Source organism: Magnolia sinica, chromosome 6 (assembly GCF_029962835.1).
Source record: "Magnolia sinica isolate HGM2019 chromosome 6, MsV1, whole genome shotgun sequence".
NCBI classification, from domain to species: domain Eukaryota; kingdom Viridiplantae; phylum Streptophyta; class Magnoliopsida; order Magnoliales; family Magnoliaceae; genus Magnolia; species Magnolia sinica.
This window is the reverse complement of record NC_080578.1, coordinates 66,255,711-66,283,629: the sequence shown is the minus strand read 5'-3', so window position 1 is coordinate 66,283,629 and position 27,919 is coordinate 66,255,711. Positions and strand designations below refer to the sequence as shown.

Here is a 27,919-nt window from a genome sequence, read left to right as displayed (position 1 = left end):
AGGTCAGACTGTCCTAAACTGAACAAACTATGGGGCAACCTCTCATGCCTCGGCCTCTTGTAGTGACTAGCCAAAGTTTCCCAAATGGTTAACTCAGCCACTTAAGAATATCAAGCACCCACTCATGTTCCTCAAATGGGTCGTGATGGTTTAATTAATTTGATCCAAAATGTTGTAGGCCATCAACAAAGTCGTCGCGTTAATTGAACGACATATAGTAGCCCTATCCAGAAGTGATAGATCATACTATGAGTTTCCAAGAGGCTATGGACCCTTAAGTTTACTCTATTCTTAGGAAAATGTAGTCAGCTGACCATTGAACATATCAGTCACTTCACCATTTAATGCGATAAAGTATCAAAGGACTTCCTATAGCTCTAGATTTTGAAATTTTCTCTTACTGTGATAGATTTACATGGTACATCAACCTGTCACCTAACTCTATTAACATGTGCTTAGAAATGGAAGAGAAATTTCTTGCACAGTTTTTTCGAATTGAGTTAGAGAGCTCTATGGCCAATTTATCCCGTTTAAGGCAACTGCTAGGAGAAACGGCTGATAAGTATTTTGCTCACTTTAAAAATGTGATAAATAAGTGCCTAGCCACCATGCCCGATGCCAAATTTATTAAACTAGTGTAGGAAGGCTTATATATTGAATTACGTAAGAAATTTAAGGGCATGAAATTTGAGAATCAATTCGATCTTTTCGCCTAGGTAACCCATTGCAAGTGTCTCCTCCAAGAGAAAACCCAACATAAGAATTCCTTAGTAAGGACCTAGTATTAGGACCCTAATTTGGAGTTAGACATAGCAGAAGTTGAGATTAGAAAGCCATTTATTTGTCAATCTCTACCTATAAAGGATATAGCCTCTCTTTTTAGCCAAAATATGAGGAAGAACGTATTCATAGTCGGTAAACAATATGTGACATAACTTATGCCGATGAGATCTTTGACCGCCTCTTAGAGGAGAAATTCATTAAGATTCCTATGAGCTAGTTAAATGAAGATAATGATAGCCGAATTTTTGAGATAAAAGTTACAAATCTACACTGCGGATCAACCAAATGCTACCATGTAGGAGGCGTTGGTATGGCTCTTCACCAAATGTGGCTATGTCTCTTCACATTTCAACCAAATGCTACTATAAGGGCATTATTTACGCCTATCTGACCATGTCAAATTCAAGGACTCAAATGATGCTACATGGCAGCGAAATCTCAACAAGAGACAAACGAAACATCTCCTTAAGTGCCCTAACAGCCAAATGTGATCAGAATCTAAAAAGTCATGAGTAGTCCAAAAAAGGTAAGCTCACCTGGCTACGGCCCTAAGACACGTGCCGCGTCTCTCGCTCGTGTGACAGAGCCAGCTATTCACCATGGGGCCTCCTGACTGAAAAGGTGTATCGATCAAAACATAGTCGCAGCAAGTGATGGATTCAGGCAATGCATCATAGCATCACGCGGAAGTCCCTACGACCAAAAATGCTTATGGAACGGATTAACAATAATGCCCGGTTGGTCAATTTTCACGGTGCACTACATAGGTTCCTGCGAAGAAAGAGACCACTATCACTAACATATGGCGTTGCGAGAAGAGTTCTCGCCTATATAACAAGAGCAGGACGTGTACGCAACCAATGACCAACTCACGACAAATGACTCACGTGGCGTTACTTGATAAGCCATAATTATCTTTGAGCCCAGATGACTATTTCCACATTAATAGATAGGAAGAGCAGCTACAAATATCTCTCTCAAACTACCACCTCTGAATTTTATAAATAGGAGAAGGATCGAGGAGTCTTGGGTCATAGTCAACCTAACACAAATCAAATTTACAACACAACACTCTTATTTTATCTTTCCTTATCCTAGATTAGGAGTATGTAATCCAACCCGTCTACGCTACTACTACTATGATGGATTGGCTTTAGCATATGATTAGTATAATTCTATCTGTCTACCCTAATATGCTAGACCGACTAGATTACGATTAATATAATTCCCTTCCATCTACGTTAAGCGTCGGATTGCAAGGATGACATTTTCTTTTCTTTTTTAGTGGTATAATTCTCTTCGCCTGCGCCCAAGTCGTTGGACCAAGGAAGACTTAGATTTAGGACCTCATCATCTACGCCACAAATGTTTGATCGACAAGGGATGCTTTATAAGTTTTTATCTTTCATTTGATTAATACAACCGAGTTGCTTCTACGCTTGCATTGCACAAATCGTATCATCTCTGCTATCATAATGAGGAAATTTCTTTTGGATGAAAGGCACAAAGAACTCATTAGAATGCTCTTCACAATCGTCTAATTTTGATTTACAGGTGGTGGAATGGATGGCCGAACTGCTTCAGTTCTCAATAACAGACGATCATTTACTGTCTCTTTGTTGACCTTGGCGCTTGGAGTCATAGGAGTTCAATTTGGATCGAGTTTTAAAATGCTTTGCCATCTCGTACTTGTTTCAAGCCAAACTCGTACTTGTTCCGTTAATTTCAAGCCAAACTCGTACTTGTTTCCTTAATTTGTACAAGTGGGCATTGGGCAACCTTGACCGTTGATCCAATTGATACCAAAGGTGTGTCATGCCCAAAAATTCTACCTAATGAGGCTAGAGATTAGCCAGAGATTCGCTGGCTAGAATCTTCTAACCTGGATTTATCGGGCATTTTATAATGGAAAAACCAGGGGTGCGCAAGACTCGGACCTGGTTTCCCGAGACAGAGCATGACTCGGTTGACTTGACTGAGTTAAAATGGGTCAAGTGAGTTTTGGGGGCGGGGAAGAAGAAAGAAGAGAATGTTTGTCTTCTTTTTTTTACCCAGTTTTTTAAGAAGAGGAAGGAGGAGCAGAAGAAGAAGAAGAAGAAAAACTAGTCCGTGGATTTCATCCCGAACGCAGTCCTGGTTAGCAAACTATATAGTTTTAAACATCATGATTAGCAAACCACTGTGGGGATTACCCCTCCACAAGGAACGGTCGGGATACAGAGTACCTCTCATGAAAACTGATCTCAAAGTGCTAGGTCAAGCAAAGAAACAAAAAGTGCCAGTTTCCTAGGAACAAGCATTATAGAGAGGTTTAGTTCAACTGTCAAGATTCGGCCATTCATTTAGTTTTTTTTTTTTTTTTTTCCGGGAGGATATTTTAAATTGCATTTGACCAGAAGATTTTCAAGTCAAAACTTTGAGCAAAACGAGCTGAGTCTCCTTTGCCCGATTTTTCATTTTGGATGAACGGTGCCCACCTCTGAGACCATTTTTCTGTTGGGACCCGCTGATGAACTATGCCACATAACTCTCCCAGATTGGAAGATCCTAGTCACCAATCGGTGGATGTAGATCGTGTAATTCTCTCTTTTCAACCGTCTATCTACAGGCCACCAGTCTTAAAGGTACGGATTTTCCAATCCATGAGATTTTCCACGTATATTCCATCCGTGGTCGTAGTGCAGGCCAGAATTATAATGGTCAGAGATTACTGAACCATGGGCCCCAGCTGCAAAGCCGCCAATGGAGAATCTCCACCCTGATTAGATCAACAAGGATAGATTTTCTCGTGTGACCTAATGTTGGGGAATAATATCATAGACGCGTATCACGGCGTTATCTGAAAGGTTAGAACTGGATCAGGACCTTCCATCAATTGGGATCTTTCTTCGCTGGCCCTTGGTTCAAAACCCACACTAATCGGGCAATCCTAGCCATTCCTTTTTCCCTCCCCTTTCCCTACCAATTGGAACTTACCTTTTCTCTATGTTACCACCATCTCCGTGTATGCATTGTATATCCACACTGCCCATCCGTTTTGCTAGCTTATTTTAGGCCATGATATCAAAAAATGAAGCATATGCAAATCTCAGGTGGACCACACCACAAGAAACAGTGGTTATTGAATACCTACCGTTAAAAACTTGTCAGGAGCATCAAAGTTTTAGACAGACCAGCACAGCACATTAACACCCATGTCCAACTCATTTCCCCCACTAGAGATGAGTGTCGTCAGCAATAGCTAATCAGAATCTTTAAGGGATGCAGGCCCACATTTTTCAACAAGCACCGACACTCCATCTCCTTCTGACTTGAGGTGAATGAAGTGGGCCCCACATTGAAACTGACCGCCCACAAAAATGGACGCGCATTGCCCGCGAGCTAAGAAGCTATGTTGGGCCCAGCATGATGTTTGTAAGAAATCCACTCCATCTATCCATTTTGCCAGCTCATCTTAAGACATCCACCGTTGAAACATTCGCAGGGCACAAGTTTTATTTTTGTATTTCCAGTTCATCCCAATAGGAATGACCTTATGAAGGGTTTGGATGGCATACAAACATTACTGTAGACTTCAGGAAGGTTTCAACACGAGGAATTTTCCTACTCACTTATTGTGTAGCCTAATTGAGTTTTGGATCTCCCTCATTTTTGAGTTCATGTCCTAACATGGTGGATTTCTCACAAACTTCAGTGGGTCACAGCTAGCTTCTGAGGGCAGGAATTTCCTGCCACAGGATGTGACACGCAATCCAAGTTCCACAAAAATCAACCTTGTCAGCTCATCACTCGTAAATAAAGGGACAGCTTAGAAAAACTTGCCAAACGGGTCCACATTCAGCGTGCCTATGTGGCTCGCCAGATGAATTGACCACTTGATCTTTGCACACCCCACATGTTCGCCAGGTGTGTGTGAGGGAGGGTTGCACCGAGGCTAGAAAACCACTCGCTTCTCATGCCTCGGAAGCGCAGCAGCAGTTGTTGAGGTCTGCTGACCCCACAGGCAGCTTTACACTCCTTGGTTTCAGGTTGTTGATAGTCCCGGTCGTGGCCTTGGGTTTCTCTTTGTTTTCGTCTTCATATCCCTATATTTTTGTTGATGCTACACCGTGGATTTATACAATAGGTGATGCCTGTCTTTTTTGTGAAACCCACCTGAAAATGCGTACTTCTTTCTTCCGTATCAACAAAATTAAAGATGGTGCGCTCCCACCTTTCTATAAAATTATTATTTTTATTTTTATTTATTTATTTATTTATTTATTTTTAAGTGTTATAAAAGATACATGTAGAGAGGGTTCTTGTGGGACTCACATACCTCCCCATTGTTTTGTTACTAAAAGTGGATATCCACAGCCACGTTGCAGGCAAGCGGGGTTTCAAATGGGAACCCAATTCACAGCTGAAACTATCAATTCCAAAGATACCCAACTCGGATAGAATGCAAATGGAAGCTGTTTAAGATATAACATTTCCTTTTAAATCAATCACAACTTGGTTAAGAAAGTAGAGATACAACATCTCACCAGCCTAGGCAAGAGTTTCAAAGAGAAATCTCTAAACTGGAAAACCACAACACACAGAGCCCGCAGGTTCACCCCATTTCAACAAGATAATCAAAATTGAATGCTTTACATGGTCTGAGAGGAATACAAAGACGAAAAGATGACGACACGAGAGGGGTATATGTTACTCCGGACCCTAATGGAGCCAGCGAGCTACTCCATCTTCTTCACCAACAGCTGCCAGAATCTCAATGCGTACATCCAACACAGCCTGCAACCCAAAAACAACCATAAATAGATGAGAAATCCATACATTCCTACTTCTACTAAACGTAAAGGATCAACCCAACTCAACTCGATGTCCTGCCAGGTTGGATCCAACTCAGATACTCAGCAAACCAACTTGACGCTCAACTAGGTGTTTAAATGAAGAGATCTTGCAACCAGATGATCTACACACTGGAACATGAGCCAATGGCATGTTTGGTAGACATCTGCCATGTGGGTTCACCTTGCAGATATCCTGGCACCGAGATTCAGGCAGATCAAACCATTAGGTTGGCCAGTGTACTAAACAAATGGACTGCTGGAAAAGTTTATAAGCAGTATTTGTTTCATAAACTGCCCCACCTGATCGATAGCCTAGCCTACTTTTGAGATAAGAAATCTAGAAGGTGGTCCCACCTCATGGGTGGTTCCAATCTACGTGAGCTCATGGCACATGTGGATGGCCTTGGGCTATAGCAATACATGTACATGGGCTGGGCTATAAATAGCATGAGGGATCAGAACACCTCCAAAATTATCATAAATGTAGTGAAACTAGAAAAAGAAATGATGGGGACATCAGAGGACCTACTCGGGTGTACCAGAGATGGCGATGACCACCCACATCAGCACAACTTTCTTTGTGAGTGGGAAACGAGTTCCAGATGGAGCCCATCAGGCCATTTTGAAGACCCCACATGCATTGAACGTGCATCAGGAAGACCCCACCTTGGGATGATGCATGTGGGCTTCTTAGGAGATCATTTTAGTCATAGGATTTCTATTTCGTGTCGATCCGACTGTTGAATCTTGTTAATCAGGTCATCGGGCCACCAGATCTTTTAGATCTAGGGCCCTTGGACTCTGATCTTGCTTTCTTTATGGTTTTTGTTATTTTTACGAGTTATTTGATGGTTGAGATTGATAATATATATTTTAGTTTTCTTATTTTGGACGATGGGCCACTTTACTTAAGCAAGTGGCATAGTTGTAATTATACGGGATTTTAATTATGAATTTTTAATTGTAAAACCATAGGTGGGTGGAGTTCCAACCCTAGTGGTGTTATTGACAAGAAAAAAAGGAAGAGTAAAGCTCTCTTGTGTGAAGGAATTTTCCTCCTCATTTTTTAGGGTTTTTTTTTTTTTTTTAATTTATAAAAAAAAAAAAAAAAAAAAAAACCCATCCCTTCCAATTAAATTGTGGAAGGGTAGAAGCTTGTTTGGTGGTGGATTCCAAGGTACATCCTTCATCTTCTTCATTCTCGAAAGGTATTCTTCTTCTAACATTCTTCCTCTCTTCTTCAAAAGGTATTTTTCTTTTTCTTCTCTTGTCTTCCTCTTTTCTTTCCCATTACAACATTCTAAACCTTAGATTTTCAATCTCCTATTTTCCCCAATTTCTAAAAACCCTGATTCCAAAATCCCCAATTCCTATGAACCCTAGTTTTCCTAATTTCAAAATTTTCCCTTTCCTAACTCTAATCATAAAACCTACAAATCAGTCCATTGAGTGTAGAACGTGCCTATGCTAAATTGGAAGTTTTATCCTTCCATCGGTCCTAGTTTTAATTGATTTATGTCATTTCTTAGCATGCGGGCATATGATTTAGGCTAAATCAGAATTTATTTCCTATTTTTACTCTTAATTACTTGGTAGATTAACATATTTTGTTAATTGAATTACTTTATGGACTCTTTCATAATCTCCACATTGCATGCTAGCATTAAATCATGTGTCCTGCATCAAGAAAGCTCGTGATTAGACTTGCATGCTACAGAACCAAACACAAACAAGCCCATATCTTTTCTTTTAATTCCAGAGTAAACTCTTTTTCCCCCTTTACATCCCTTAATTAATTGGGACAAGACTTAGATGATGATATTTTTTTCACATCAGTTGAAGTCCATGCAACTCAAATATTGGCCGAGTTTCAATTATTGGCTATGTTCACTAAGCAGAAAAGACTATAAGGAAGATCATAAGCAGAAAAGAATAATAGAATTATCATTGCCTTTACCTTCGCATCGTCATCATAGCCTTGTCCCAGCTATTTGGGTTCAGGTTTACAATCTTGCTTGCCAATCATTGTTACCTAAAGCCTAAAACTCCACAAGCGATCAAGCCTTCATATCCCTTCTCAACACCATGATCCAAGACCTCTGGGTCCTTCCATTAGGGCTGCAACTTGGGTTTGTGTCAACCTGAACCCAATTGACAACCTAGGTTCAGATAGGGATGGGTTGGGTTGGGTTGGGTCAGTTCGGGTTGTCAAGGTCCTCAGGTTCTGTTCACGTTGGAAAACACTAACCAGATTCAAATTCGGGTTTGTTTGGGTTGAGCAAAATCTGGTTGGGTTGGGTCACTTTGGGAATAATCAAATGTATAGGGTTTGGGTTGGGTCAAGTTATAGAAGACTTTGGGTTGGGCGTCAGGTTGGAATTTGGGTTGGGTTGAGGTTTGGTTCCTCTTTAGGTTTGTTTGGGCTCAGGTTACTTCAACCCAACCCAACCCAACCAGCCCGAGTCGCAACCCTACCTTCCATCATCCTCATTTGGGACCTCCAACCTTTATCAAAGTTCCTTCCTGGGTCATAACCAGTTTTTCTAGCACATTGCCAAACCTTCTCAATCAGCTATCCGTTAATTTATCTCCCAGTGGGACCACCCTTTAGTTACTTCAAATGACCTCATTCTTGTTCTATCCTTCCTAATCTTGCCACACATCCATGTCAACATCGCCCCTCACCTGAATTCTCATCCGTAATTCATGTTGCCTCTTCAATGCCAACACTGTCATATAAAGCTTAGCTAATTGAATAGATGTCTTTTAAATATTCCTTTTTAAGTTTTATTGGCACAGAGAGTCACATGGCCTCTAACAGGACATCACTTCATGAACCCAGCTCTAATTCTATTGGAAATGTCCTCCTTGATCTCTCCATCCTTGATTTATAGAGCAAGGTAATTGAACAAATTGCTTTGAGAAATCTCCTTGCTAATGACTTAACAAAAGCCTTACCTATATAAGTAATTCTTGCTAAGATGGCAGCCCAAATACTCCATTCTGGTTCTGCAAATTTTTAATCCTCTAGGCTCTAGCCACTAGTCTAATATTGCCAACATGCCAACCACAAACAAAACAAAAGACCTTATCCTAGATACTAGCAGTCAATTCACTCAAAAGAGTGTTGTAGAATGGCAAGGGCTTACATGGATCCTTGGTCAAGACTCGCTGCTACAACTGATCGAAAAATACTAACAATAAAGACCCACCACTACAAGGAACCCCACCTCAACACAAGCCTTTCTCAACAGGACTCTCATACTTGTTTTAATGATGTAGATATATTCATAAGACTCCACTCCTCACCAGCCACCACATAACCTCCTTAAGTACTCAATCATACAGTTTCACCATATCTAAAAATTATGTGTAGATTCTTGCTCCTCTCTGCACTTTTCCATCAGTTGTCTAAATAGAAAGTAGCTTCAATTGTTGATCTCCTAGCATTAAGCCAACAGAATTCTTTGGCATTCTTGTTCTGTAGTACTATTTTGCAATTTTGTTCAAGAACATTTGTTAAGAAGATCTTCGAATGCATCCCACACCCATAAAAAAATAATAATAATAATAATAAAGTAAAATTGGAATATTCTTTGTAGATCAACACACTCTTGAGGGTAGTGAAATTGCACGTGGTGTTGTGCCAATGGCTATATGCGGAAGCTTGGCTTGGCTATGGAATGAAGGCTAAGTCCCAGAGAGAGGGTGATTAAGACCAAATAAAATTTATGCCTTTTTAAAACACAATTGCCTAACTTAAACTAATAATATGCAAATTAACCTAAGTATGACAATTAACTCTAAGGCTTCCAAGCCAATAGAGGATCCAGTCACATAGACTACAAAAGATGCGGCAAACAAGCAACTAATCTATAAACAAGATAGTGTACATGTGTGTGTGAGAGATGTGCTACCTATATAATCCTAACATTCATCTAATCATGCATACATATACTTCATCTATTCATCACATAAGCATAATTAAATAAGTGTTCAAAGAAATCCTAAGAACAAGAATGTATAGTAGTTCGGTTTTCCTACTCCACTCCCGGCGAACACACTCAACCCATGACTGTACCGGATTTCACTATCAGAGGTTTAAAATCAAGTTCACATCTAGCCTTTACAATCCTATACAAGAACCGGCTCCCTCGGAGACTTACGTGGCTTTCTATACGCTAGCCACGAACCTCAGTCCTAATCCAAAGACCTACGTTTACTCATGTCAGAGGCTCCCATAGAAACTAACACGTACACACCCGTGTCTGGTGGCCTACACAAGGACTTTGATTGAGGTCTTACACAAGAACCAAGGTCCTAGACAAAAACCTAATCGAGTTTGGCAATTCAAACTCTACACTCAATCCCACAAGAGTGTGAGGATTCTTACAATTGACAACTTGTCGGATTGAGCCTCTTTTGTAGCGCCTTCTTGGGTTGCTTAATCAATGCTTTCCCGTACTTTAATCAACTCCCCTTGCTCCCCTGATCATGATGCCGATGCATCGCCAATGCCTCAACTCCAAGATCAACCACCTTTTATGTGATGCTTATTTCGGTGACCAAGGTAATGGGAGGTTGGTGAATTCTCCTACAAGTAGTGTAATAGTTGTAATCTTAAGGGATTCACCTAGATGGGTCTTTTAGAGGATTTAAATAAGTATATACTTATAAAGGTTGGGTCTAATCTCTAGAAAATGATGGAGTTCAAGCACATCTTGAAGGTGAAGGTTTGAATCCTCATTAGAGTGTTAATATCAAGGAAGATGACTTAGAACCAGTGTTCACATTATCGGCGAAAATTGATAATATTGCCGATATTATTAGTTGCTGGAGTTACGACACTGAAACTCACTTTTTTCGTTTCTCTTCCTAATATCGGTGAATATTTAGAATTTTATCGATTTTTCAAGTAAAATACAGTTGTCGACCAGAAATCGCTGCCCTGTCACAGGATAACTGTAGCCAACAACCCCTTTTCGACGATAAAAGGGATGATAATATTGGGGTCTGCATAAATACCAAAAAAATCAGAAAAGGGGGAGGGGGAAGAAGAATAAACTTTCGGAAAGGTGAACCTATAGAATAGGATCGTTGATCGAAAGTAACAGTGGGCCAATCGATCGATCAGTGTGTCGTTCTTAATTATTTAAAAATCTCTAATTTCCATTTTGTTTTTCTTCAAATAGATCACAAATTTCAAATCAAATGATGATTTCAACGAAGAATATGCGAAATCTTAAGAATTTTGGAGATTTTTTCGAGATTTTAGGGTTCCCTTCTGGAACCCTCTTTTATCGGGCTTTTTCTGACGAGTGGTTTTTCGAGAATTAAAGGGGCTTTGAAACCCTTTTACGGGGAGTGGAAGCGGATAGAGTGGTGCGTGTCAACCTTAGTGGCGTGTGGACATCACCAAGTTTCGTGGACCCCACCATGATGTATCCACACGGTCCATCCATTTGGCGAGATCATTTTAGGTTATGAGCCCAAAAATGAGACAGATCCAAAGCTTGAGTGGACCACACCACAGAAAGCAGTGGGGACAATGATTCCTACCATTGAAAACTTCTTAGGGCCCAAAGTGATGTTTATTTGTCATCCAAGCTGCTCATAAGATCACACAGTCATCGATGAAGGTAAAACACAAAAATTACACCGATCCAAAACTTCTATGGCCCTTAAGAATTTTTCAACAATAGACGTTCAATTCACACTATTTCCTGTGGTGTGGTCCACTTGATCATTGGATATGCTTCATCTTCGGGATCAAGCCCTAAAATTATCTTGTAAAATGGATGGACGGAGTGGATAAAGCATAGAAATCAAGGTGGGGCCCACAGAGTTGACTCGGTCCACTCAACACACTGATTTACTCGGTGTGCAATGGCTTGCTACATGCAACTTGTTCGGGTCTCAAGGGTCCGTGGCTTGGTGCATGTGGGGTCCATGATATGATATATTTTATCAATGTTGTCCATTTATTTTACGATATAATTTTAGGGCATGAGCCCAAAAATGAGGCAGATCTACATCTCAGGTGGACCACACCAAAGAAAGCAGTGGTGATTAAACACCCACCATTAAAATCTTCCTAGGGCCATTGTAATGTTTTTTTGCCATCCAACCTCTTGATTAGGTCACATAGACTTGGATGAATCGAAAACACAATTATCAACTTGATCGAAAACTTTTTATGACCCCTAAGAAGGTTTTTAATGGTGGGATTCAATCGCAACGGTTTCCTTTGGTGTGGTCCACTTGAGATTTGGATCTACCTAATTTTTAGGACCATGTACTAAAATGATATGGTGAAACGGATGAATGGGGTGGATTTCTCGCATATATCATGGTGGGCCCATGGAACATTGTCTAGTAGCCACCTTGTTATTGGCAACATGATAAAACACATGCATTACGGTGGGTACCACAAAGTCCTTACACCAGGACGTGATTTGGCTAGTGACGTTGCCACTAGCCAGATGGCTAGTGGTTGGTGCTATGTGGGCCCAATCGTGATGCATTTATATGATCCATACTGTCCATCCATTTTTTCATATCATTTAGATCTTGATCCAAAACGTTAGGCAAATATAAATCTCAAGTGGACCACACCACAGGAAACAATAGCGATTGAATGTACACCATTAAAAATCTCCTAGGGCCCATTGTAATGTTTATTTGACATCTAACCTGTTAATTAGGTCATATAAACTAGTTTAATCCAAAACTTGTGGCCCCTAAGAAGTTTTTAATGGTGGGTATTCAATCAACACTGTTTCCTGTGATGTGGTCCACTTGAAATTTGGATCTACCTATTTTTTGGGCTTATACCATAAAATGATATGGAAAACTGGATGGATGCACCAATATGTCAGACAAGTCCCATATCCAAGCCATCCATCACCAAGTATACCACTATATAGATTTCATGTCCCAAGAAAGGTGTACTTTTTTAGTTCATTAACTTTTACATGTCGTAATTATTATACGCTAGTTGCATTTGTATTACATAAACTCATTTTGGTTGCAATTAAAGTGATTTCTTATAGTAGTGCATGCTTTTTGGACTCCATTAAATGAAAATTTATTATTTAATGCATTCTTTTTGTAATTTTTTTTATTCCTAAATATGCAAATATGTGTATTTAGGCATGTCCTAAAGTTTAATTGAAAATTTCCATCATTTTTCCCATGTTTCACCCTTTTTCTCCACATTTCCAGTTATCGGCGATAACGATATTATATCTTTATCTCTAGTCAGCGAAACTTGTAGCGATACCGACAACTCGAACACTGGGTACCCATTTGTAAGAATAAAGGAGACATACAGAGTTGTTTTAAGTATCATGTGATTAAACTTTTATGAGCCATACTATGGACCTGTTCTTTTTCTTTTCTTTCTTTTTCCTTTTTTTTTTTTTTGTAGAATTAACAAATTTCATTAAGACAACCCGACTAAGCAAAACTAAGATAAAAACTTACAACCCTAATAGGGGCAGGACATATAAACATCCACCTCCTAAAGGCCTAAAATCCAATAAGTTACCAAGACTGTAGCCCTTCTAACAACCCCATCCATGGAATTGCTCCTATTATCGAAGCACCAACTGTTTTGTTTTCCCCAGATGGCCCATAGAACCACCATTAAGACCATCTAGGGCGAGATTGGCTAGCACTGGGAATTCTTCTCGAAGGGGGCTCCCTCTGCACCAAGAATTCTCTCAGAACCGAATGCGTCGAATTCTCTTCTTCAAGGGGGCTCCCTCCGTGCCAAGAATCCTCCTAGAACCGAATGTGTCACCCATCACCAACTGAGAAAGACACACCTTCGATAAATTTATAAGCCACTTAGTAAATAGTTTTCCACAAGCCCAAAAGCCTTATACAAAGATGAATCCCAAATCCACCACCCCATGTCATGGGTGTCAAACTAGAGCAATTGCTTCCCTCCACAGCCTTCCTTCTTCCACAGCAAAGCTCCATATCCAATTCGCAAACGACCACCAAATTCATGGAATCCAAGCTTCTTAGACCCACTCCTCCTTCAGTTGGTAAGCAAACCTCTTCCCACTTCACGAGATGAAATTTATGTTCGACTTCGACCGCCCTCCACAAAACAAAAAACAAAAAACAAAAACAAAAAACAAAAAATGAAAGAAGGAAAAAATTGCGCCTTAGTTTTTTCCAATTTATCCAGAACCCGTCGAGGGCACTTGAATAGAGCATGAAATAAGGACACGCCTGTCCAAGAAGGCTTCTTTGATGAGCGTTAAATGACTTCCCAAAGAGAGTGACTTTTCCATCTAGAAAGCTTCCAAACACTTTATCCCACAGGTGTTTAGTCGACTTCCTAATGCACAATGGATAGCCCAAATATGTCAACGGGAAGGAACCAACCCAACATCTAAAAACCTCCACAGGCCTTGGTACCTCATCATTACATGCCTGAATGCCCACCATTTTTCTTTTAGCTACATTGACCTTCAAGCCCAAGGCCACTGGGAGAGTGAATGAGCAAAGACTAAGGCATGAGATGAATGTATCAGAAAATCAGTTTGATTTAATGCTTAGGAGGTCTACAACTGAAACTATTTCCTACGTAGACAATTGGAGAAATATAGGGAGAGGAGGAAGAATTTCACATGGCCTTTATTGATATAGAGAAAGCATATAATAGGGTCCCTGGAGAGTTAATCTAGTGTGTTGGGAATGAAAGGAGTTTCATGATGATATATTGACGTGATTAGGCACATGTATGAGGGAGCAATAACAAATGTGGGGACCACAGTGGAGAGACACACGGGTTCTCAATCATTGTAGGCTTGCACCATGGGTTGGCATTGACCCATACGTTTTCACATTAGTTATAGAGGAGCTAATGAGGCATTTGCAAGAAGGGATCCCACGGAATATGTTGTTTCCAGATGATGTAGTTTTGATTGACAAGACAAGGGAGGGTACAAAGCTAGATTTATGGAAGGATGCTTTAAAATCTAAAGGATTTAAAATTAGTTAAGACTAAAACCAAGAATATGGAGTGCAATTTTAATAACAATAGGAGTGAAGACGAAAAATCAATTAAGATTGCTAACCAAGAAGTTTCCCAAAATGACCACCTTTAATACCTTGGGTCAATATTTCTTAAAAGTGAAGAGATTGAGACGGATTTTGCCTTTAGAATTCAAGCTAGGTGAAGAAATGGAGAGGTGATCATTGTGTACCACTCAAACTAAAAGGGAAATTTTATAGGATAGCTATAAGACCAGCCATGCTTAATGAGACAGAATGTTGGGCAGTTAAGGAACAACATGTTCATAGAATGTGCGGATGAAATGAGAATGTTTAGATGGATAAGTAAAAAGATGAGGAATGATAGAATTAGAAATGAATGCATTGAAGGGAACTTAGGAGTAGCACCAATAGGTAATAACATAAGGGATAATAAACTTAGATGGTTTGGTCATGTGCAACATAGACCAAGAACGTTGTCGGTTAGAAATAGTGAGTTGGTACAAGTTGAAGGCTCTAAAAAGGGCAAGGGGAAGGCCCAAAAAGAGGTGGATGGGGATAATTTAAAAAAAAGGGTTGATTCTTTTTTCTTTTTCTTTTTTAAAGGTGACAATTTCATTGATCAAGAAGACCAAATTGGTTGAACAAATTACAAGCAGCCCAAGAAGAAGAAGAAAGGGAACAATCGCCAAGAACATTTGAGTTCAAGACCCAGTCCATTCCAATTTTTCCCTTTTAAAAACCTCCACAACTACCCTACTATAGTTATGAAAGCATCAGTTGTTCCTCACTCCCCATAAGGCGGAAAAGACGACTAATAAAGAAAACCTTCATAAAATTCTCCCTCTCTTACCAATCCCACCTCCATGCCGAGAGAGAGGGAATCTCTCAATCCACTTCAATATCACCTATCAAATGCCAAAGACACTGAAGAATCTCTCTCACAACTCATGAGCAAAAGGGCAATGAATGAAGTGGCAGTTGACCAACTCCTCATTCTACATATATAGCAAATAGACATTGGTCATCATCAATTCATCATCTTCCTCTTCCAAAGATGGTCAACTGTAAGCAGCCTATTCCTTCCCAAAAACCAAGCCAGCGCTGCAACCTTGGGAGGGCCCTGGTGATACGAAATGAAGTATGCACTTTTTCGTGTCTAGAAGAAGATCGACAAATCCAACCATAAAAGGACCTGACTGAAAATTTCCAAGACTTATTTATTATCCAAACCATCGAATCCCTAATCATCATAAAAGGACTAATCCCATGAAGTCGTTGTAACAAGCTAATGAATTTAGTCTCTTCCTCTTTCAAGAGGAAACCAATTTAAATGTATAACCCATCGTTGCTAAGTCACGATCCTAAAATCAAATTGTTTGAACAATCCTGACCATTGATCTGTGGACACTTGTTTGATAAAACAAGACCATTGGATATTTTTCCTTCTTAAATGTCCACCAATCTCATCTGGGCAAGGAAATAAACCTAATTTTTAGGTTACAAGACATAATTTAGACAATTTAATTTCAATTACTTGTACGCCATGGGTGCAATTTTTAAAAATAATTAATTGGATGTGTTTTCATACATGCCTTCGATGAGTTATAAATTATATGAATTGATTTTGAATATAGTTGCATCACTTTTACTAGACAGTGCATAGCTTAGGACCCTGTACAAAGGACACTTATCATTTGCACATGTTTTTTTTTTTTTTTTTTTTGCAATTTTTCTTATGTCTAAGTGTGTAATGATGTCTTTTTTAACATCTCCTGAAGTTTCGTTGAAAAATTAGACAGAGTTCCCAATGTTTCCCAAAAACAACAAAACATTATGCAATACATCTAATATTTCCCATGCTATCCGATATGTTTCTGTATCCCAAGGGTGTGATGCATCTGTCGATACCGATGCTTAAAACATTCCTTCAACCTACCTCCCCACGAGGCATCAATAATCTTTTGATTCAATAACTACATCTTGGTTTCCAACAGAGAAACAATATGTGCTTTGAATTGTATCGCCTGCACAAATCTTTGATTTGGAGTCTTTCCAAGGGGCAGCCCAAACCCCTTACATTACAACTATCTTTATCAATCACCTCTCTCCCCTTTCTACCTTTCTCCTTACTCTTAGACATGCTCCCACCTCATAGTTAATCAAACATACAAGGACTTTCAACTCTCTTCACCCTTTGGGAGCCCTAATAGTCTCATTTTGCCTGACTGCCTTGGTAATCCAAGCCCTTTACATTCCAACTGACTATCTCTATTGATCACCTCTCTCCCCTTTCCGCCCTTCTCCCCACTGTTAGACGCAAATTAAAACACAAGGCCTTTCAACTCTCTTCGCCCTTTTAGAGCCCTCATAATCTCAATTTAACTAAGTGCCTAGGCCTTCTGGTTTCCCCTCTCTTCAACAAATTGAAACAAAGCAATATAATATTCTTCGCAATCCCCAAACGTAACTCCAACCAACCTGCCCACATGCCCCAACGCTTCCCCTAATCCAAGGCATACCTTTTTCCATGGAAACGTGACTCCCTTCCCATCGAGCAAGAGACTCTAGCTCAAAAATCGCGACCCTCAAAGTGCACCTAACTTCCACATCATTGCCAATGCACGTTTGCAGTGGAGAGATTTCCATAGCTATAGAAGATAAAATGTCAATTGAAAGCAACTCCAGCATTTCCGATCCCCTGGAGCATTGATTTTATCCGACGAACATGCCCTCTTGGTCACCCTCTCTCGTTGTCTACCCTTAGCTTTGTCAAACAGAATCAAAGGACCTCCCATGGTCATCTCCACATAGAAGCCTATATCAATGCAAATTGGAAGAAACTTAGTTATGTGGCGAAGCAAGAAACAAACTGTGGGGGCTGAGTCTAACACAGAAGCAAAGTACAGAGCTATGGCACATGGTCTAGCAAAATTATTGTGGGTAAAAATTCTATTACGTGATTTGGCTACATTGTTGTCTATGTGACTGATTATGCCATCGCATATGCCATTTTGGACCAGTGGACCACGCATGTATTGTGCCATTGGGGCTTATGCGGTCACAAAGAAAAGTAAGCGACCGCAGAAGCCGTGGTTAAGCGGTTATGGCATTGCATACATAGTATGCGACGGCATAACCTCCCAACTATCAAATTTCTATCAACTTGAACCATTTTTATTATTATTATTAGCTTCATTTCACTTTTTGCATGTAAATAGGCACTCCCAGCCCTATTTTCACAACTCTCTCTCTCTCTCTCTCTCTCTCTCTCTCTCTCTCAAAGTGACATCAAATAAAATTTCTATGTTGTTTTTTCACATTTTTTATTATGCATTCATTTGGGTAGTTGTTGGTCAACTTGTTATAATTAGATAGTCTAATAAAAATATTAAAAAATAATTTCCTGCACATGTATTTTTGCATAATTTTTCATATTTACTTGAATTTTCCATTTTCTTTGTCATTTTCAAAAAAAAAAAAAGTTTGGGGGGCTATGCAATCACATAAGCTTCATAGCCTTCTTGACTCGCACTCCAACCATGAGCAAGTTATTTCTCAATAACATTGCTTACCATTCATAACAAAGCAACTATAAGAGTTCTTAAAAAGGATACGGATTTTAAAATAGTCATGCTAATTGTGGTCAAGTCTACATTCATCCATTAATTCAATATTTCATTAAGGGGGCGTTTGGCATCTCACAAATAAGAGCTTATTGGCCTATTTCTAAATTTATATATATATAAACTTTTAGACTGTTTGTAGAAATCTAATCAAATTGCTTATTTGTTTAGAAAGTAGCAAATAAGCTCCAATTTTATAAGTTTGGGAGGTGTTACTTTTAGACATTTTGGACTAATTTTTGGACAAGTTTGTCCTTAAACTTTCCAAGTAATTCCCATCTTACCCTCTTTTCTTCTCTTTACAATTCCTTCGAGGTAGGCCCACATGATGAATGACCCATATTGAAGGTGAGCCCCACATGATGAACGGTCCACATCAAAGGTGAGCCCCACATGATGGATGGCCTGCATCAAAGTGTGGCCCCACATGATGGACGATCCACATCAAGCAAGCCATACCTAATGGATGGTCCACATCAAAGGTGGGACCTACATGATGGATGGTGGACATTGAATGTGGGACCACATGACGAAAGGTTGACATTAAAGGTGGGCCCACATGAGGAATGACCCATTTTGAATTTGAAAGTTGGGCCCCACATGATGAACGGTCCACAACAAAGGTGGGACTTACGTGATGGATAGTGGACATCAAAGGTGGGCACCACATGATGGACTATCCAAACCAAGTGGGCCCCACATGATAGATGATCCATAGCAAAGGTGGGACCCACATGATGGATGGTGGACATCAAAGGTGGGCCCCTCATGATGAACGACTCATATTGAATGTGGTGCCTCACATCAAGGTGGGTCCCACATGAGAGATGGCCGGCATGAAAGTGTGGCCCAGCATGACAGAACATGTAGATCAAGTGGGTCCCAGTTGATTGGCAATCCACATCAACGGTGGGACCCATATGATGGATGGTGGTCATTGAAGGTGGGCCCACATGATAGTTAGTTAACATCAAAGGTGGGCCCACATGATGAACAACCCATATTGAAGGTGAGACCCCACACTATGAATGGTCCATGGCAAGGTGGGCCCACGTAATGGACAGAGTGTGGGCTTCACATGATGGATGGCACACATCAAAGTAAGGCCCCTCATAATGGACAATCGACATCAAGTGGGCTCCATCTAATGGACGGTCTGCATCCAAGGTCTCGCATGATGGATGGCCCATATCCAAAGTGGGCCACATGATGGATGATCCATATAGAAGGTGTGTGCACCCCACATTATGAATGATGGATATCAAAAGTGGGCCTCACATGATGGACAATCCACTTTGAAGGTAGTGCGGACACTTCAAATGTGGACTCCATGCGATGGGTGATGGGTAGTGGAGATTGAGGGGCCCCACGTAAAGGACAATTAGCATTGATGGTGAGCCCCACATGACAGATGACCTACATCAAGGTGGGCTCCTAATGATGAATGGTCCACATCTACGATGGGCTTTGTATGAGTTTGACTCACACAATGGATGGTCCACATCAAAGGTGGGCTCCATATGACGGTTGATCCATATCTAATGTACAACATAATGGATGGCCCAAATATCTTAAAATATGAAGATTGTAGTCATCCATTCTTTTGTCATTTGGGGCACGGTTCATCTATGGTGAAATCCACCAAAACAACCATTTGGATTGCTCTTATAATAGAGTTACTGTATTCTTTAAAAATGACGTCAACTACTCCTAAAAAAAGCTCTTATTTGAAGGTTTTTCCAAACGTGTTTATTTCAAATTTTATTTTATTTTTAATTTTACTCGAAAAAGTAGTTTACCAAATGAGCCTATTTAAAACAAGAGCTGGAACAAAATAAGCTTATTGGAGTAGCTCTTAATGAATTAGACTAGAGATGCCAAACGAGCCCTAAGTTCTGTAGAAATGGTATCTTTTTTATCTTTTCTTTTTCTTTTTCTTTCTTTTGTCATTCAAAAAAAAAAAAAACACTTTAGTTCCAAGTACAAAACTTCCAGCCACTCCCCTCATCACAAGACTCATGCAATTTTAAACACCAAGTAAAAAACTTTCATTTAAGATGTAGCTGGTTCTTTCACTTCAACCAAAGCATCATCAAACAACGAACCACTTTAGCAGCAACCTAGATATGGTTTCAAGTTTCAAAATGTATTAAGAAATATTACATCTTCAAGTAAATATTTTTATGCAATCCAAAAATATATATATTTGAAAGGAAGGACCTAGATATTGACCTCCTTATAAAACCTTATCCCAAGACACATACACATAAATAATTTCCACCTATACTCATTCATAGGGAACACAAAGAAAGCCAAACCAGTGAATCAGAAGATAACACCATGCTAGAAACTAAGAAAGAAAACTATCGATGGAGATGCTCCAACATAGTTTTGACCATGGCAAAGCAATGAGGAGCTCAGCTAATGTACATTTGTCTGCCAGTTACTATTCAGTCACTAAGGGATCAGTCAAAGGCATGAACCTTCTGACAACATATTGGGGCTGTTTGAATTTGGGTAAAGTTATCTCCTGACTAATCGTTATGGAAACCATACGTGTCTATGGTTTGTCAACACCCTTGTGGCACGTGAAGCAATGCACATTTGGACGAGTATTCATGGATTCGTGACCATTATGCATGAAATGGGTCTCTGGTGGAGGGGCAGGACTATTTGCCAATGACACTTTCATTTCAGTGCACGTGAGGATCATATCTATCAGTAAACGTTCATGATATGTTACCATGTGCCACATGCAACCGTGTAGGTTCAAGCATATGCACCACGCCACCACCATAAATCTTCAAGCACTAAAAGATGTGGTAAATACGTCAATGTTCACATGTCAAATGTGCACAAGCACAGGCACATATGTAAGTGTACCACCAACTAGATTTTATTTTCCCTATCCGTGCCACAATCTATCCACGCCATGATCTAGGGTGTTTTACAAACGAGGGACGGAACAACTAGTCAGCAACAGCATGTCCATGACATGGTGGCCTTGACAGCATGTCATGTATCTCTAGTCGCAACACAACTTCTGTTCAAATCCAAACAGGCCCTTTCTTACTCTATTCTTTCAATCTAAAAGACTACAAACTACATCCTCTCTAATGAAGAAAAATAAGAAAACTGTGTTGTTGATGATTAGCAGACAAATGCAGATTTCAACACTCAAATAGCTACATGGTAACAAAATGTTAAGGTCAAATGCATGTCAAAAAAAAAAAAAAAAATGAGAAACAGTGTTCAGAATATTGGAACACTGTATGAGTGAATTCGCATAAAGTGCTTCACTGTTACGAAACAAATCTCGTATCGCAGTACAGACATAACCTCAAAGATGTATCATTCCACCAGTTTGCATTCTCAATAAATTTGATCCAAATGCCAATGGTATTGGAATGTATCACCAGTACATCCAATGCACTCAAAATTCAAAATGTTATTATTTTAATATTTCCGTTTAGTTATTACTTTTATTGCATTTTTCTCTTGGTGACCCTTACTACTTTATTTCATCATATGAACTAATCTTGATATACATGTCAATTTAACTTCAATCGCTTAACATTATTTTTCAGATTTAAGATAGTAAAAATGGAAAACACAAAATTATGGATCAGCAATCTTAATGTATTGCATCGTTCCGACACCGGTCTCAATCTGATACATTCGAGTGATATTTCAAACCTTGGATTGAAAAACATTTTCAATAATATCTCACATTGTGGAATCTTAACAAAAACAAGAAACATTGATGACATGACCTTTTATCATGAAGAAAATAGCATGGGATCAGATAAACTTACCAAGGGATTTCTACAGTTGACAAGTCTACACTCCAACAAAGAACCTTCCAACTTCCAACTTTCCCACACATCAAAGCTGTGACTTGCAAATACAAATTCCATCCTTCTATTTATCTGGAATACAAAATTTTAAAAAAGAAATTAAAAAACAAAAAATGCGAACCTAGATTAAGGGGGAAATTCTGTCAAAATTCAAATACGGGTTAATGTGGGTCATATCTCGTGCTACTAGTCTCTTATTTTTCACAAAGAAATAATTATCTAACAATCATTGTTGTTAATGAAAGCCATTGTCATTGGCTTGTAAAGGAAATAGATAAATTTTGATGAAAGAAATAGAAACCAATAATGAAAGAAAATCCATTTTTATAACCATAATAACATAAAGAGTTAAATTTGTCAAGTTCATGAATAGTTGACCTAGAAATGGGCTAAGAATGAGGGAGATGGATCAGGCCCCAGATGTCGATTATGGAATGCTGTGACAAGTATCACAAGAGAGGTAAATCTGATGACTTAGAAGAAACCAAGATTTCATAGGAGAAAACAAGTGTCATCGATATATAGTTTCAAGTAGTTGTATCACAACTAGGACTCATTCTTAACACTGATTGAGCTGGCATATTTCATTGGGTACTCGTTGATTTATGTTGACTGCATCTGGACAATCCACAAGATCTTCAAAACATGACCGTATTGTAGGACCATCACGATCAAGGGTCCAAATTAGAGATTAGTAAAGTATAGATACAACTCTGGTCCTGGTGTTTCAGACTGCCATTTCTGAAATAGGCTTAATCAAGTTTGATGGTTTGGTTCTAGCATGGTTAGAATATATTTCTGGTAAGTAAATATCATTAGCTAAAGAAAAAGAAACGACAAAAAAGGAAGTCTCCAATCAAAAGACTTCGGAGACCAGCAACCTTATTAGCCAACTCAACAGATACACCAGTAACTTCTCTTTGGCGTGAGTGAAAGATTCTGAGACAATCCTGATGGGGACATCTCGCGCATACGCGCATGCACGCCGCCTCACCTACGCACGTACGCACAGAGTAGGAGGGCCCCACCATCGATCTGTCTCGATGACGACGTCTAGGGAGGGCCTCCTACCTAGAAGACAAAGTTTGGTTCAAAAGATTGGGCCCGATAATCAAGAAAAGCCCATCATGGGATCTCATGATCGTGGCCCACTCGTCAGATTGATTTCATATTTTAGGTTTTGCTTATTGTTATTATTTAGAACATTGTGAACGCTTTAGATTTCTCTGTTTGGTTTTTATTTTAGTTTACTTCATCGCCAAGTAATAGGTTGTGCACAGAGTACGAGTTTTGGGGTATAGGATTTTCCCTATAAATAAGCACCCCTTGTAGTTCTTTTCATTCATTGAAGTTAATAAAAAAATTCATGCTTTATTTTTCTACTCTTTTCGTGAGTTGTATAAGAATTCAAAAGTGGGTGTGAAGCCTTCCCTTTTCGAAGAGCTAACTACCGTGGTGCGAAGCAACATCGATCCTGATTCACCCCCATCCTCCATCTTTTTTTTCTATCTTCCCCCACCATCCGTACTTCAAATTCGTCCATTTTGTTGCATCAGATTTCTTCATTACAGCAGGTTTTCAGATTTCGGCCCACTGGAGAGCTAAAACTTCGGCGGAGCACCACACTCAGACCAGAGCTCGGATCGACGTCAGATTTGGGAGTTTTGCAGCCCAAGCCTGGCCGACCAAGGCCTAGGAATCCATTTTTGGATTCCGTCCCCCACCACACGTGCGGCCAGCCTCAGGCGCACGTGCGCCCGCACCTGGCTCATTGTCCACACGCAAGGATTGTCTCGGGTTCAGGATTCCTCCTATATTTCTCTCTTTTATACATGATTTCATAAATCCTGACCCTAGATTACATTATCCCTAATTGATTTGCCCCTTTTCTCATCCTAGGTTTCCTTGAATTGAGATTGGGAAATCCCTTGGATTAGGGACTGATTCTTATGCATGTGTGGTTGAATTCTATTTCCCTTTGAGTATTGTTTGGTTCATAATTTTTATTGATCCAGCCCTAATGTGTGTAGGCCTGGATCCGCATAGATTCCCCTTTAATTGAATGTTTGGATTTTCATGTGGGATGTGGAGTTTGTGTGATTGTTTCTGAATTGGTGTGATCTAAGCCTGAAATCTTGCATATCATATTTAAATTCACGTCCTGCATCAAATCCCCTTCACCTCTCTAATTTCTTTGATTCCAAAGCACCAGGTGAAACATCCAAAGAAATTATGCATCCGATGATATGGCCAAATCCCATTCAATGAGACTGGAAGAGGAAATCTCAAATGAATCAACTTTTTTAAAACACATTAGCAAGTTAACTGTATTGAGAAACTGTTAAGAAAAAAGTCATAACAGCAAATAATATAGCCCAAGTTTACAACCCCATCTACAGTCCCAGCTTGCAACCCAAACATAAATGAAATTTCAGCAATGTTAACATCCTTAACCCCAGACACCCATTCTACTAGATTGCCACAACTTTCTTCCCATGATCCTTGTTTGTTGAGGAAGCATCGACATTTTCATTCCTACCAAATATTCCACAACATAGCTAGTAAAACGAGACACCATGATGCTTGCCACCCTTTAGGAATGAGGCTGCCATGCCATGCCCAAACCAAATCCACAACCGTTCAAGGCATGAATCATGACCCACTCGACGCCAAAAGACGTTAGAAAGGTGATCCTAACTTGTCGCGCGAAGGGACAATAGATAAAGAGGTGATGAACCGACTCGGCATCATTCTTGCACATTAGACAATGTTAGCAAGAATCATAGACCTATTCTGAAGATTCTCTATGGTTCACCCAAGTAACCAAACAAAGGAAGCCACCTTAGGAGGTGCCCCATAGAACCAAAAGGCGTGAAAAAACTCCCCCCTTCTTGACAACGTAGAGCCCCAATGCATCCTATAGAAGAACTTAACTGAGAATTTACCGGAAGGTGAGGCCTTCCATACCATAGAATCTGAAAAGAGCTAGGGAAGGATGAATATTATGTAGCTGCACCAACAACCGTGCAAGGTTCACTGCCTCCTCATCTAATAAGACTCTCCTACAAGGGAGGCACCACACTCCATTCACACCGGTGAAGGAAAAGCAAGTAGCTACTGATATATTCTTCATATGGGTTAGTCTAGCAAGGTATGGGAATTCAAGATCCAAGGGTCTATCTCCATGCCAAGGATCCTCCCAGAAGCGATGTGGTGATCATTATCAAGAGGAAAAAACCACTGTAGGCTTGAACAAAGGGGCCATTGAATTAATGGCCTTCCATACCCTCCCAAGCTTGACATTGCGAGGATTTGTTGACCTCCCACCCTCCCTCTTGAACACCCTATTTAAATGCAGTAACTTCTCTCCATGGCTTACCCTCTTCAGATCCAATCTCCACGGCCACTTTCCTAGAAGCGCCACATTAATAGATTTTAACACTCTAATTCCCACACCTCCTTCAAATAGTTAATTTGCACGCCTCTTCCCACTTAAGCAAGTGGAAAGAATGCTTTTCTTCAGCCTCTCTCCGTAAGTAATCACGCCTTAACTTCTCAAATTTATCCAAAACTGATTTTGAACACTTAATGACATGAAGTAGAGGGGAAGATTAGATAAAGTCGCTTTGATAAGAGTGATTTGACCTGCTAGTGATAGACGATGGCACTTCCACGTTGATAGATTCCTTTCGAACTTTTCAATCACCTTATTCAGTTATTCCATAGATATTTCACCAATTTTCTATGTATAACGGTAGGCCCAAGTAAGATGAAGGAAATGATCCCAAACTACATCCAAACACTTCTATGAAGGTTGATGTTTCCTCCTTGGAAAGCTTAATGCCCAACATTTCATTTTTCCAAGCGTTGACCTTGAGACCCGACACCTCCTCGAAACACCCCATTTTTTACTTACATTGTTCACCATAGTCATTTATGAGTCACAAAATAAGATTGTGCCGTCCATGAATTATAAGTGAGAGATCCGAACTGCTCCTACTCCTTTAAGCTAGAAATAAGCCCCATTTCTTAACCTTTTGCTAACATTCTACTACTACAAGCAAGAAGGGGAAGAGCTGGTCCCGCTTGCCTTAGACCACTTGATGCTTTGAAAAAAGCCTTTTGGAGAACCATTAACGATAACCAAGAAACTAGCCAAGGAGATAGATTTGTGCATCTAACGAATCCATTTGTTTCCACATCCTATTCTTTCCAACATGCGCTCAAGAAATCCCCAATCTACATGGTCATAAGCCTTTTTAATGCCAAGCTTACAAACCACACCTTTCATCCCCTCCTTATATCTCAAGTTTATATAATCATGGGCAAGCAATACATTGTTAAATATCCGTCTATTTCCAACAAAGGCTCCTTGATTCTCGAATATGAAGGTAGCTAACAACATCCTGAATTTGGATGTGAAGATCTTGGCCAAGATCTCATAGGGACTTCCAATTAAACTAATGGGCCGAAAATCTTTGAGTGAATCTGCCCCTCCCTTTTTGGAATAATTGCTATGAATGAGGCCCCCATCTCCTTGGTCAACTTGTCTTTCTCACAAAACTCTACTACAAAGTCCACCACATCTTTCTTGAGCGTTTCCCAAAAAACTTGATAAAAATCCATGGGATACCCATCTGGACCTAGGGCCTTATCTTTGCCCAATGAATCGATAGCACATTTGATTTTTTTCTTCCAATATGGGCTTTTCAAGATTATCCCTTTCTGCGACAGAAATACAATCAAATAGTAAATTGCCTAACAAAGGTCTTCTCTACCTAGTAACTTCAAGTAGAATTGCATAATAGTCGTACAAACTTGTTCCCTCACTTCGATCCGTTCGCCATATACATCCAAGTTTCTTATGCGATTGTTTCGAGCCCTACCACTAGCAATGCTATGGAAGAATAGTGTGTACTTGTCACCTTCCTTTAACCATAGTGCCCTCAATCTCTGCCTCCCCCTTATCTCTTCTTCCTTTGGTACTCAGAATATTCTGCCAACAACGAAATACGTCTTTGACGGTCTTCCTCAGATAGCCTGCCCCCCTCTTGATGTCATGTCCATATAGTTCACTCAAAGTACATTCCGCTACACCATTCTGATGTTGTAAGAATTCCTCTTTCTAAGCATTCAGCTTCCCCTTGAGTAGCATAAGCTTTTGAGATAACCGAAAGCCAGCCGTACCTGTAACGCTGATGGATAGCCACCAATTTTTTATAAGATCAGCAAAGCCTTCCACTTCATCCACATGAATTCAAATCGAAAAAGCTTAGGCCCTGAACTATCTTTCCTCAACTTCTAATAAGATAGGGCAGTGGTCAGATATTGGTTTAGGAAGACCGCACAATGAAACCGAAGACCGCACAATGAAACCACTGAATATTTTTCAACCCAATCCGTGGACAACATAAATCTGTCCAATCTGGAAAGCACCAGTTCTTCCCTCGCATTAGACCAAGTAAATTTGGCTCCATTCATCGGAATATTGATCATTTCATTGTGGCTTACACATTCCTCAAATCCTTTCCTGCTTCTATTGATTTTGTCCCCATTGGACTTCATGTACAAACTTGATGACGTAGAAATTGCCCCAATGCACCATGGATATTTGAATCTAGCTCTGACAGAGTTCAACTCTGCCCATAAGAACTGGTTGCTGCTAGTGAACACAGGCCATACACAGCTGTGAACAGCAGCCACATGAAGTTAGAGCAAATTTCCTTCAACACAACGGAGATTGAGAAGGATCCGGTCACAATTTCTTTCGAATTCCAGATATTCTTATCCCAAGCAATTACTATCC

The 27,919-nt window shown here is 39.9% G+C and overlaps 1 protein-coding gene across 3 annotated transcripts in view; it reads right to left on the bottom strand.

The window, feature by feature from the left end:
- Positions 1-5,198: 5,198 nt before the first annotated feature.
- LOC131248819 (C-terminal binding protein AN-like) overlaps positions 5,199-27,919 on the bottom strand; it is a 99,426-nt gene continuing 76,705 nt past the window's right edge. The window contains exons 6-7 of one of the 3 annotated variants that reach the window (XM_058249290.1): positions 22,072-22,185; positions 5,199-5,559 (exon numbers count right to left, since the gene is read on the bottom strand). In XM_058249290.1, the coding sequence (XP_058105273.1) occupies positions 5,485-5,559; positions 22,072-22,185 (189 nt within the window). In that variant the 3' untranslated portion in view covers positions 5,199-5,484. Of the gene's footprint in view, positions 5,560-22,071; positions 22,186-27,919 lie in introns of those variants that run through there. The other 2 variants (XM_058249291.1, XM_058249289.1) reach the window with 2 other exon arrangements.